General features: G+C 38.9%; 1 protein-coding gene across 4 annotated transcripts in view; it reads left to right on the forward strand.

Annotated features, from left to right (window-relative positions):
• Positions 1 to 13,270, forward strand: part of UPL7 (ubiquitin-protein ligase 7) — a 331,482-nt gene that overhangs the window by 20,901 nt on the left and 297,311 nt on the right. For all 4 annotated transcript variants that reach the window (XR_016261610.1, XR_016261609.1, XR_016261608.1 and 1 more), the window contains exon 2: positions 7,064 to 7,186. Coding sequence is in view for 1 of the 4 variants with exons in the window: in XM_089435822.1 (XP_089291948.1) it covers positions 7,064 to 7,186 (123 nt within the window). In the remaining 3 variants the exon portion in view is untranslated. The remainder of the gene's footprint in view (positions 1 to 7,063; positions 7,187 to 13,270) is intronic.

The following is a 13,270-nucleotide window of genomic DNA, read 5'->3' on the forward strand; positions in this document are numbered from 1 at the left end:
CGATTGACAAACTTTTCTAATGTGAACGATAATCACTCCTTCAAGTAATGTTTCTGTCAACCAACCCATCAAGAGGGTTGAATCATCGGGATGAATAACAAAGTGTTGTCCAGTTTGGTTAACATAATTCACTAACTAAAACAACAATTAATTTTGTCAATTTATAGTTTTGTTAATTGGGATATAATTCCATTGTGATGTATTGCCAACGAAATAATTTCTAATTGTCTGTATGGATTTAATGAAAGTTTTTGGCGATTTTTTGCTTTTTATGGGGCAGTCTACATGATTATTTGTGAAGAACTGTAGCTAAATGTGTTTTTTTCAGCCCGCTTAAACTTAAATTGAGCTATATTTCAAATTTCTATATGTTGAACTTTATCTGCAAAATTTTAGGTGCCGAGCTTTATTAGAATTTCAAGGTCGTCGAACTTGAACACGAACATGAACGCGATGACTTAGACTGTAATGCAACTGTCTAGGGCTCCCATACTAGGGATAATGGCCCTCATACATCCTCTGATACACAAAAATACAACTAGGGTTTGTTGTTAGTCAATTCGACAACCAATCTACCTTGAACAAGATACACTGATCGTCTTGCTGATGTAGTGCATCATCACTGTTGCCTTGGTCATACCCTGAACACACTTGCCTGGTCCTTTGGCTCTCGATTTGTAGCAGCACCACTTTGCCTCTATCAATGATCCATGTCCTTTAGGTCATTGAACATGGCTCCAATTTGCCCTCTAGCTGATCATTTGTCCATCAATGACTCAACACCTCGGGTCTTCACATCTACCCACTTGCTGCTCCTCAGTGCTTCAAGAAGTCAACACTTTGGGACTTCTTGCCCACCAGCCGCTCCTTAGTCCTTCAAGGACACAACTCTTAGGGATTTCTTCCCACTATTGCCTTCCTGTGCTGCTCCAATGAAGACAAACATAGGGCAGGAGGGTTGCCACCTATCACTGTCAAAAATGTTGGAAATACTGGGGGGGGTGAATCAGTATTCCTTTTCAATTGTTATTTTTACCAGTTAAATCATTTTTATTTAGAACACAAAATGAACAACGGAATAAATGCTTTTATTAATATAATCTTTACAATAAATCAGGTACAATATATATAAGGCTCCAACCTGTTGCCAAGCACCAACTTGGTCTTTTGTGAGGCTCCAACCTCTAGGGCACCAACCCTATCTTCTCAAGGCACCAACCTTGTGTTTAGGAGCACCAACTCCAAGGACACCAATCCTTCCAATTCTGAGGCACCAACCCCAAGGGCTCCGACCCTATCTTGTCAAGGCACCAACCTTGGATTTAGGAGCACCAACTCCAAGGACACCAATCCTTCCAATTTTGAGGCACCAACCCCAAGGGCTCCAACCCTATCTTGTCAAGATATGTTTGGTAGTAATTCTCTACTCCCAAAATCTTCTTCACTGAGTTCTGTCAATCTACAGCTTCACTGTAGTCTCCATGCTACATCATTAATGACAACCTGTCTTCATATGAAGGAGTCTTCACAACTCTTCATATTGCCCACACAAAGTCTGCAAAGTTACCTCTTACTGTCGCGATATCTTACTTCCAAGAAACAAACTCACAAACACTTCAATGTTGGTGCTGTCTATTGCTCCCTTCAAACGATGACAGATGAAACTTTATTTCCTTTCACAGAACTGTTCTTCAAATTGCGTTATGTACTTCCATAGATTAATTTATCACAGGTCTGAGCCTTTCAAAGATTAACTCAATCAACAGAATTGCTTCGTCCTTCGGCTTCCTCCTGTCCTGCTGGACCTTTGGCTTCCTTCTGTCCTGCTGGACCTTCGGATTCCTTCTGTCTTGCTGGATCTACGACTTACATTTTTTCTCACTCGATGTTCGGCTTCTTTTGTACCTTCATCGTCTGCTAGACCTTTGGCTTCTCGACCTTTCGACTTCTTCTTTCGTTCGCTTGACCTTCGGCTTCCTCTGTTCCTTCAAGTTCACGAGTGTTGAACTGTTACTTCTCTCTGTTAGATGCCCGAGATCAAGTCTTAGAACTGAAGCGTTTTAACTCGTTTTTATACAAGTTTCACCAATGACCAAAGGACACGTCTATTGGAGGGAGGTCGACTTGTATATTAAAAATATATATCGGAGAGTCTTTTATCCATAGACTTGATTATTCACGGAACCCATATAAGAGCTGCTATACCCACATGGAGGTCCCGCATTAATCGCAATCGCAACATTCATGAAAATCAGAGTTATTCCTTTAATCTCGCAATCACAATTTTCATGAAAATCCACGTTAATAGAGGTCCCCACACATCATGGATTTAATCCCGCAATCGCAACTTCATAAAAATCGGAGATTTTACAAGTGTGCACATGCTCTGTCTTCCGATGGAGCGGATGCGATATTCAATGAACTGTTTTTAATGAATCCATCGGGTCCACAACTCTATCACAATCAGAGGTTTGTACATAACATAACTGATTCCCCTATTGCCGATGCAGCGGATGCAATATGATATTAAACAGTTGTTAATAAATCCGTCAGGTCCACAACCTTATTGCAATTGACGGTTTGACATCCCTTTGAAACTTGCGATTACTGCGGATGCGATATTTTATTAAGTCATGCTATAATGGTGCAGCGGGTCCACAATGCTATCCTAGTCGGCGGTTCGGGGGTTTATCGCAATCGCAGTTTTTAATGTGACATCCCTTTATAACTTGCGATACATAACTTTCGACGCGGTGAACGCGATATAACATAACAGTGTATTCTAATAGAGCGGTCGGGTCCGCATATATATCGCAATCGGCGATTTGAATAGAACATCCCTTTATGGCTTGCGATTATGCGACGAATGCGATATTGTATGGGGCTATTACCATAACTTGTTTCGGGTCCGTAGTACATATCGCATCAGGGGTTTTGGGTAGTGGCACATAATAGACCGCTGGTAAAGTTGCCCATATAAAGTCGCCGATGTGTTTTATTACATGTGTTGAGGATTTTAATGGGTTTCCATGGTTTAATACTCCCTCCGCTTATTTCTTCGATATTACTGTTAACTCCTCCGTTAACACTGTTTATGCACCTCCGCCGATGTGTTCCTCTTTGCTTCTCGTGGCTTCCAATGACCTCTTCCTCTTATGCTTTGGCTTCATGATGGCTTTCGATAAACTGCTTCTAATGAACTCTTCCGATAGCTCTTCTTTGACTGCTCCTGTTCTTGACTTCCAATGGCTTCCAATGGCTTCCCTGATGGCTTTGCTCTTGTTTCTTGACGGATCTGCTATGCTTCTCCTTGGCTTCATATCATCATTTAGTATCCTAGAATATTGCCATATTGACATCAATGACAATCTAGATCAACAAAAAGTCCTTCAACATTGAACTTGGGCTAGTCAAACTGCTCCCTTTGACTTCCTTCGTTAGTCCTTTAAAGACCAGTCACTGAACACTCCAAATTTGCCTCTCCTAGTAGTCCAAATGTCCTTTTCTGTTCTGCACTTATGACTCCCGCGAGCTTCTACTTGTTTCCCTCCAACAACCTTAAGATGCCCAATACCATAGTTTTAAAAACTGGTCCGATCAAACTGAAATCGGTCAAACCATTCGGTTAGCTCCCTTAGATATCAAACCGGCCCAACAAATCTGATTGGTTGGTTGGTCAAGACCGATTGTGTACCAATTTGGCCAATTTTGGTAGCCGATTTTTGTAAAAAACTGGCCGGTTAGGAAGCCACATGGTTGGGCATGTTGATGGGAATCCTAGGTGGTTTTTAGCAAAGCATGGTAGGTTCCCTCCTAAATCTGCACCCCTAAGCTTATAAAAGGATGCCTAAGCTCCCATTTTCCTCACACATTTGTATTTTAGTGTTTGTGTGCATATGAGAGCTTTGACAGTTCTACAACAACATTGAATTTTTGGAGCAACACCAAGTTTGGAGGTTCTTTGTCATCTTAGAGCTAGTTTGGAGCTGTCTAGTGGAGTTGGAGGTGTTGATCCAAGGTAGATCTGGTAGTTGAACCAAGAGTTGAAGGAAGTGAACCAACAAGACCAAGCATGGCACATGAGCGAAGCAATAGTCATGCAACTTGGTGAACTTGTGCTTCTAGTTCTGCTAGGCCTAGTGTTGTTGCTCATGCTACTACTAGTACTACTATTGAGGTTGGAGAGGAGTTTGAGGAGTCCTCAAACTCTGAGCTAGATGATGTTTATGTAGCTCCTGGTGATGATCCCATGTGTAGTAGTGGTGATGAGTTTGATGAGTGATCATGTCGATTAGTGATTTGTAGTAGGCTAGTGGCCTAGTAGCTTGAGTTGTAGCATTGTTTTTGGACTCAGGAGGCCATTTAGAGCCTCATTGTAGCATTGTTTTTGGACTCTAGAGGCCATTTAGAGCCTCATTGGTTATGTATTTTGTCAATGATATCATTGATATGTATTGCACTCGGTGCCATTTTGATATATGCACCCTTACATGGTATATAAATGAGAAGACTTTCCATATTTTGTCTCTAATGGTTTGGAATCATGGTTTGTAATCTTAAAAATATTTTTTTTCATTAAAATTAATTATTTTATGTATTTTTTCCAATTCCAGTTTATTGAATCTGGTTTGATCCGGTTCCGGTTCAAATTACGGTTAGATAGGCGGCCAGTTCGAAACTCGGTTCTGGTTTTTAAAACTATGCCCAATACAAACTGTCCTATACTAGGACCTCATCCACTAGCAACAGCATCAACTTAGGAAGACCAGAAACATACCTCTTCTACTTGAGATGCAATTCTGTTATGTGCCCTAGATTCTGAGTTTTTCGGCCTACTGGGTAGGGCTTCTTGCACCATTGCAACAACCCTTAACACGACATCAAACCTCCTCCATCTGTTGTGCTGTCCTTCTCTTCTAGCCCTGCCACTTCACTATACTCAGCCTCCTTCAAGCACTTGGAACTGCCCTAAACTAGGGCTCCATCCAACCTGAGGTTATACAGGACTTTGGCTTGCTTAGAAGTATTTTCCATATTGTCAGACATTCCTTTCTTGATTGAATAGTTCATTGGTTGGCTATTGCAAGTTTAAAGTGCAGGCTTGGATCATAACATATTTTATTTGAAATGGTAGCTTTCTTAGGCATTGACTGACAAAATCCAAAAGAAAAATCATATTTTATCGATACTTTTCCACGAACCCCCACTGCGGGTGATGACACAAATATATATCATTGATATGATGGGCGAATACGGTTGGGTTAGCCACATGGCTTGCCATGTGCCTCCACTTTGTTGAAGGTACAAAACATTAATGAATAGGCTCGTGCGGACATTACTTCTCGCTGAGAGAAAGTACACGGGTAGAAATTTCATGATGGCTAGACATTATGTTTGTATCATTCCTCCCTCGCGCGTGAGCGGCCCTCTCATTCCTCAGGTGTGGGACTCTGTTATAACTTTAGCCATGTCTTTTGTAGGTGGTATAGTCTATTTGGGTGACGACAGAGCTATGGTAAGTGTCAATAGATATGCCGATCATTATTGTAGTGTTTATGCACTCTGTCTCACAGCCAACAACGGGAATTCTGTGTCTTTTGCCAGTTTGGAGAATTGGGGTAGCAATGCATCTGTCTTTGGGAAATTCGTTGCCTTCCAAATTCCTCTGGTCTTTGTGGGGCTCCAACCATCCAACCTGTCTTTAAATTTGGCTCCACTGGCTCTCAGGCTAAATTTCATAGTCTTTGTGGGCAGACTCAGGTAGTGCAATGCTCTCAATTGGGTTCTTCACATTGTCCTTTCAGTTGGGTTCTTCGCATTGTCCTTTCAGTCGGGTTCTTGGTCATTCTCGAAGGCTCGGTTCTGTGGAACGCAAGGTGGTTGGGTATGCATCTTCAATGCCATGCTCCATCCTCTGGCAAGCCCTTATCAAGCGGGGATTGAAGCATCAATCCTCTCCAGACCAGTCAATCTCAGAGCAGCGTGCAATCGGCATGGAGTCCGTGGTCAACGGATTTGGAGCCTCAGCGCATGGTAAGTATCGTGAATCACTCAGCATCTTCGACCTCAGCTCGTCAGGCAGGCGGATTGCCTCCCTCTGTTTGCATGCTGCTTAATGGTCAGTTTAGGGGTCGTTGTTAAATTTCTTCATAAGCCTAGTTTTCAGTCTAAGTTCAATTATGGAATGTAAAACTTGTCATAGCCTAGTTGTGGATGGCTCAACTGGAATGAGTCACTATTTTTGTCATTTTGAAGTTTTCAGTTTGATGTCTAGACAGTCTTTTATTTTCAAGGATAAACTTGTAAAACACAGTCTATGTAATCTGAAGTTGCTCAATTTGTGTTATTGGGCTGGCTTCCCATCTGGGCAGCCAATAGAACAAAGTCATACTGTATGTACTCTTTTGCCCCAGTAATATAACACCAAGCATTAAACAAAAAAATATACTTTTCCATGAAATGAGAGCAAGCTGAATGTATCTTATTTATGGATAGAACCATAACCATGTGGATGAGACAACAAAATACACTCTTGTGAACTCTCCTGGGCATGGTTTCTAAACCATGCTGCCAGAACATCTTCCTGTGCCATTTGTGCATTTGGTGCTGATTCATGTCCATGCCTGCGAGGATCAATATTTATTAAGAACAATGATTGTTTTTGACAACAGAGGCAAGAATCTTATACTGCCATGATAACTTTTCTAGCAGTGTATGCCAGTTTAGATTCCATTGTCTTCTTGTTAACCCATTTCATTGAAGATTGTTGATGAGACTGTAACCTGAGATAATCACAAATTCTGTAAGAGTGACTTGTCAGTATGAAGTACTTTCCTTATAACTTGAAAGAATAAATGTTTTAGTCAAGTCCTGTCATAGCAGACCTAGCATTTACTTGCATATTTAAAGATCAGTCAAACATATTTGAAGGTTAGTCATGGTTCTGTTCACATTTGTGTTTGCTTGTCTGCAATAAATCCTCTTTTGGCAGGAGTTGTGTTTGCTTTTATTGTATTCCAAATTTTTAGTGTTAACAATAGATCCTTACCATATCGATAAATAGGTCTCACTAAGGGGAGCAAGTGTGAAGGAGATAACTAGAGATGCTTTATTGGAGAAAGTTACACATGAAAGGGAAATTCGTAATCATGCCAAAAGGGCTACTGCTGCAGCATTATTCATTCAGGTAATTTCTCTGTATTTGGCCTATGACTATGTGGAGCTCTAGATTTTGAAGTGTCTCTGATGGTGAATCAGTTGATTTTGAAAACTTGATCTTGATACATCTATTGAGGCATGTGTTATATGGTGTCTGATCCATGCTGAATCATTCTATCAGAAAATCTCTATTTTTGACGTATTTATTTTATATATGAACTTCTCTAGATACACTTTCCTCTTGAAAACTTATTATGCACCAATTCTACTAAACATTGTGTTGCAAGCTTGCTGTTAGATGTGCTCGTCTATCTTTCCAAATGCTAACTTTATATTTGTCACTAATAGATGATCAGGGAAAGTACGTTCTTCTTCAAAGGGATGGCTCAAATTCAATGACAAATTCATTATGCATTTTATTTTGAAGTTCTAGTACCTTTGATTCTTTAATTACATCAATTTTGAGGGATATGTGCTCCTATCGTTACTATTATTAGTTAAATTTGAGACTTAGACATAAAAATGTCTTGTATAGTATTCTTATAAATCACCCTTTCTTCCTGCTTTTTACTGCTAAACTGGCAAATTTTTTAGCTTGTTTCTTACATTGCTATGACAGTAACTGACAGACTTTCTTATTGACAAGGCTTTATGCTTAAACTTCCATTAGATTTCCAAGGCACACTTATAAGTGCAGCATTATATAATTAACCACAACAGTGCAGCATTATATAATTAACCAAAACATGGGTAAAATGGATTAAAAATTCTTATTTTACATGCTTATCATTTCCAACTATTCTTAACTAGCGAGGTAGTCAAGGTTGTTATTAACTAAGAAGCAAAGGTTATGCCATTAAGTGACTGTTATCTTGAGTCGTATCTTTACTCTCATGACTATGAAGCATGTTTGTGCTAAGTTTGATCTTTTCAGAGTGATAATCTTCCAAGTTGAGTTATACTCTTTGTTTAGCCACTTTTTAAGCTTATGTTACAATCATAAAATTTTTGTTTGTCAACAAAGAATTAGCATATCTAAAACAGAGGGTTTATTGGAATTGATTAGTAGTGATGGTCTAATCCTTAGGGAAGTTTTAATTGGTTGTCATGTTGGATCCACCTTAGAGTAATCGAACGTATATTAAGAGCTACTTAATCACAATATTCAAACATCATATTTGAAATATGTAAGACTGAATTGTTGTGAAGGTGCTTTTAGAATCAACTCATGAGATGATGTCATGAATAAAGTGCTCAAGTCAAAGGGAAGATCATTACATGGTTGAATCTTGTAACAAAAGGCTTCCATCCCTTTAGTTTATTTTTTCTTAGGGAGCTCCATAGAAGTGACGGAAATGTGAGTAATGTAAGTTACTCTTTCAATGGTTTTGCGTTAAGAGTGTAATAGGCATGACAATCATTATGCAAAGCCATTACAAATAAAAGGATAAAAAGCTTGATTTATCCATAAGGATAGAAAATAGATATTAATTGATGAATGAATGGTCACAAGTGGACAATAAGACCTCTTTATATGGTGCTGGAAGAGATGAATGGTCATGACTACTAAGAACTGATTAAAATAATAATAATAATAATAATTTTAATGGGGCTTATTGAATGTCACCCCTTCTTGAGAAGTTTCATCCTCAAAGCAGTTTAAAAAAACCCAACGAAAAGACTTTTGAGCCTTTAAGCAATACTGTTGCATTGCATAAGATCAGTCAATCCTAGGTTGATATTCTTTGGGATTGTTTGTTGATAAAGTTCCTGGATGTAATTTCTTGGCTTGCAATTCCATGTATGACTATGATTTTGAGACCAAGTTGCATTGAAGTTGCGATTTTAGAAATGTAGGCAGAATTTTTGTTGTTGTTCAAAGTGATGTTTGAATAGTTGAATGGTCTACATGATGATTCTGATTAGAATGCTGAAAGGTGTCCTTGTAACATGTTTTTGCTTGATATTGGATTTAGGATTCTCTTGACTCACTTTAGGTTTCAAATTTTGTCATATAATTGAGTGGTTCTTGTTGATATTTCATTCGTACTGGCCTTTGGACCCTTATCTTCAATTTTTTTTGTTAAGGCTTTTGTATTCATGGTTTGTTCTGTAGCTTCTGAAAATATTGCTGATTCAATTGGTTTAATTGATGCATCTTCGTTCACAATTTGTACACCCATTTTTTCCCCATCATTTCAATTTTTTTAACTTTTGTGAGCAACGTGTTGCTTGGAAACCTTAGACATGAAACTTCATTATCCTTTTTATGATGGAACCTTATGATTTTTTTTTCCTGAGATCTTCCTGCTTTTGTTGTAATTTTTGAATGGTTTGTCGATATTTTGCTACTCTGCATCTCAAGCAATCAATTTGACAAGTGAGGAAGTTGTTTTGACTTTGCAAATCAATCTTCTGAGATGATTGCTTTAGAATATTTTTATATTTCTCATGTTCCTTGATATCTGGGAGTTTTTAAATTTATTTTCAAATGAACATTGTCAAATATATCGACAATTCTCTAGCCTTTCAATTGAACCACATAAATCAATCATATGCGGGACCTTCTAGACACTTGAGGCATTCTTAATTTGTTTCTTGTCACCTCTTGGTAGGTTCATTGCAAAATATTTTTCGATTTCTTTAATTCAGATTGTGCAATGCTTTATTGGCCATTGAATTTTGAACCTTTGTCATTAACACCATAGTTACTATAAAATATTTTTGCTTTCATTAAGTGGTGATGGCTTCAATAAGAGTTTATAATGCTGATTTTCGTAGCTGGGGCAGGTACTTCTTCACAGGGCCTCTGTGTAGGCGTTCAAAAGTTGCCCACATTCTCTTTAGAATACTTGCTCTAGCTGAGCCGCCAGTGCGAAATCTCTCACTAGCACTAGATTAATGTGTGTTTAAATAACCACCCATAAATGAAATAAAAAATGAAATGATATTTTAATGTCCACCAGATTAAAAATAGTCTATGGGACCTATAAAATCATTGCCTATCATGCTTGTGTATTGATTACCAAAAAAAAGATCGAGGCTCACTTGTTACATGCTAGGTTTGAGATACCAAGCATCAGGGCTCCAACATTCCATACATTTTCAAGCCTGACAATTACAGACAAATCTAGAACCATTAGTCACCATCAAACACCACGTCAAATTTGCTGGACAATTAACTTGTAGGGTGCCCCAAGGGTTGCGTCTATACAGGTAACCCATTTAATCGCTCACTAGTCTGCCGAGAATGCGTCTCATTTGGATTGCCATATATACTTGTTACCTCCTTGTTGACACTACATTCCTGTGAAAAAAATTGTTCGTCTCATATATTTCCGTACATAGTACATACATCTTGAGATTGCTAGTGGTACCATCCGTACTCGTCCATTCGTACGATCGTGAAGGTTGACACCTAATCCTTGTGATTGGGTAAATATATGTAAATAAATAAATGAGAAATGTGAACAGTTATCGGGAGATGAACTGAACAGTCTCTCCCTCATGTATATAACAGATCTACCTGATGGAATAGATAACACGAATCAATTTTTGCTTAATGGAGTTACTGCCTGGCCTGACATGGTATCAGAGCCAGCTCCTTTTTTAGCTCTTGTGCCTTGTAACTCCCTTATCTGCTTCTCTGCTCTCCATATAATTCAGTGACTGAGTGCCTGAATGCCTGTCCGACACTACCTGCGTTCTGTCTGCCATACCTGCGCTCTCTGTCCATAAACGTTTCATAAATTCGCTGCCCATATAATTGTTGGTGTCAGTTGTTTGACTTTTTCTGTCAAGCCTACACCATCTGTCAAGCCTGCTACTGTTACGCTGCTCGTCTTGAATGTTGCTGCCATTCTCCTAAACAAACCCTACGTTGCAACGTTCCTCTACGTCTGGAATCCCTTTCACAGCAAAAACTATAGTTTTCATTTTTTAATGCTCTACGCACATCTATGTTACGTGCAGTGAGAGGAACCTCGGCTCATTCATTCTAAATATCCATTAGCCGTAAATAATCGAAATTTTTTGTGGACCGAGGCAGCAGTTCCATCTGTGTCAAGTGAAATTTGATTTCAAACCATAGTGATTTGCTGTATTTTGGGTGAATTTTTTTGACAGTTAGATGTGATGTTGTGTGTTTCGGAAAAAAATCGAGTCTGCTGTAAGTTTTAGTGTAAATTACAAAAGCGGAGAGGTATTCTCTTCGAAAATCTGTCCAAATCAGCACTCGAACTTCAGTTTGACATGCAGTTGAGTATATGTTTGAAGTTGTTAAATATGGTTAAAGCTTTCGTTGCAGCAAGTCTCGGAACTTAGGCGGCGTGAGATCAGCAGGCTTCTTCAACAACTAGCTGGAGATCTTTAGCCGGGGAGCGGGGTTAATGTAAGGAATTACTTTCTGTTTTGTCATCAAACAAAACCAGCGGTTCTCATTTGCTTCGCCCATTCTCACCATCAACTCGTCCATCCACTACCTTCCCTCGCTCACAATACGCATTTGTGTCGCCCCCATTTCATAGTTTTTGTCATTTTCACATAATTCTTTTGTGACATTCATTTGTAAATCATAGAACGACCTGACATTGCCACCGATGTTGCAAAGGATGTAGCAAAAGATATCGCATACAACGTTGTGCTTTATGTAGATTTATGTATTTGACATATAAATGAACAGGGCGAGTATGAGTTTTTGTGTATGCGTTATTTCCTCTATTCATATGATCCGTTCCTTCATGGGTTGTCATCTTATTCCATCGATAAGCCTTTCTTGGTGCTCACTTTTCCAAATTCAATTATATTCTATCCAGATGAATGTAAATTGACATTTGAGTTTGCTGTCCAGTCACATCAAAAGTATATTTTTTAAGAGTAAAAGTTTTGCAGTAGAATTTTTTTTTGCTACAGTATGCATTCAATCATATCCATGGTAGGAATAGTTCTCACTGGCAAGGAGAACTATCCTGAATGGTCCCGAATGATAAAACACACCCTCATTTTCAAGGAGTTGTGGAAAGGAATGTGTGTAGGAGGAGACAATGACCCAGTACAACCTACCTTAGACAAAAAGCTCGTCATTTGGGAAAACAAGAACAGCAAAGCTTATGCATTAATCGCAGCATCTGTAAATGAAGAGGTGAGTCGCCATATTTCGTCATATTCAACTGCCTTTGAAGCCTTACAAAAGCTGAAAGAACTCTATGACTCACATTCTGCACTTGAAGTTGTTCAACTCATGATTAAACTCTTCACTCTTGAACTGCAAAATAATGATCCTCTTGCTCTTGCATCTGAAGTAAAGTCTATAATGCATGATATCAAATCCACTAAGGTTGAGCTGGATATTCCTCTTATTGCTTTTCTCAAGGCACTTTATCCTACTTACTCCAATTATCTTGAGTCATTGCAAGCAAATGGAAATCTCAAAGATATAACCTTTGACTCTCTTGTGAAAAAGTTTGCTGAAAGAGAGAAAGCTTTTGGAAAGAAGACAACCCCTAAATCTTCTGAAGAGACTATGTGCCTTGCTCATAAAGAAAAGCATCCTGCTCAAGATTCTACAAGAGGAAGAGGTGGACGAAGAGGAAGAGGAAGATATTTCAGAGGTAGGGGGGCAGACATTCTCAAGGAGAAAATGCAGATTTGCACTGTATTCGCTGCAAAAGAAATGGATCACATGATGCCTCTACATGCAAGCTACCATGGGACAAAATTGAGCAGAAAAGAAACCAACAGAAAGGTAAAGCTGATGATACAGACAAAGGTAAAGCACCTGAATCTGCTTACTATGTTGTGGCACAATGTAACATTGGAGTAAATGAAGATCTATTTAATGCTTCACTTGATTCTTGGAAAAATGATTGGTTGCTTGATTCAGGAGCAACTTGCCACATGACTTATAGAAAATATTTTTTTTGAAGATTTCACTGACAATGTTGATGGAGCAGTATACTTTGCAGATCAATCAAAAATCAAGCCATCAGGGCTTGGCACAATTAGGCTTAAACTGCCTGGTCTTCCAGACTTTCTTCTGCATCATGTTCTATATCTCCCACAACTGAAGAGAAACTTGATGTCCCTGGTCCACATCCGCCAGCAAGGTCACTCC

This window comes from Pinus tabuliformis, chromosome 5_2 (genome assembly GCF_031772625.1).
Source record: "Pinus tabuliformis cultivar Carrire ecotype Pingquan chromosome 5_2, CPIR1, whole genome shotgun sequence".
Lineage (NCBI taxonomy): Eukaryota > Viridiplantae > Streptophyta > Pinopsida > Pinales > Pinaceae > Pinus > Pinus tabuliformis.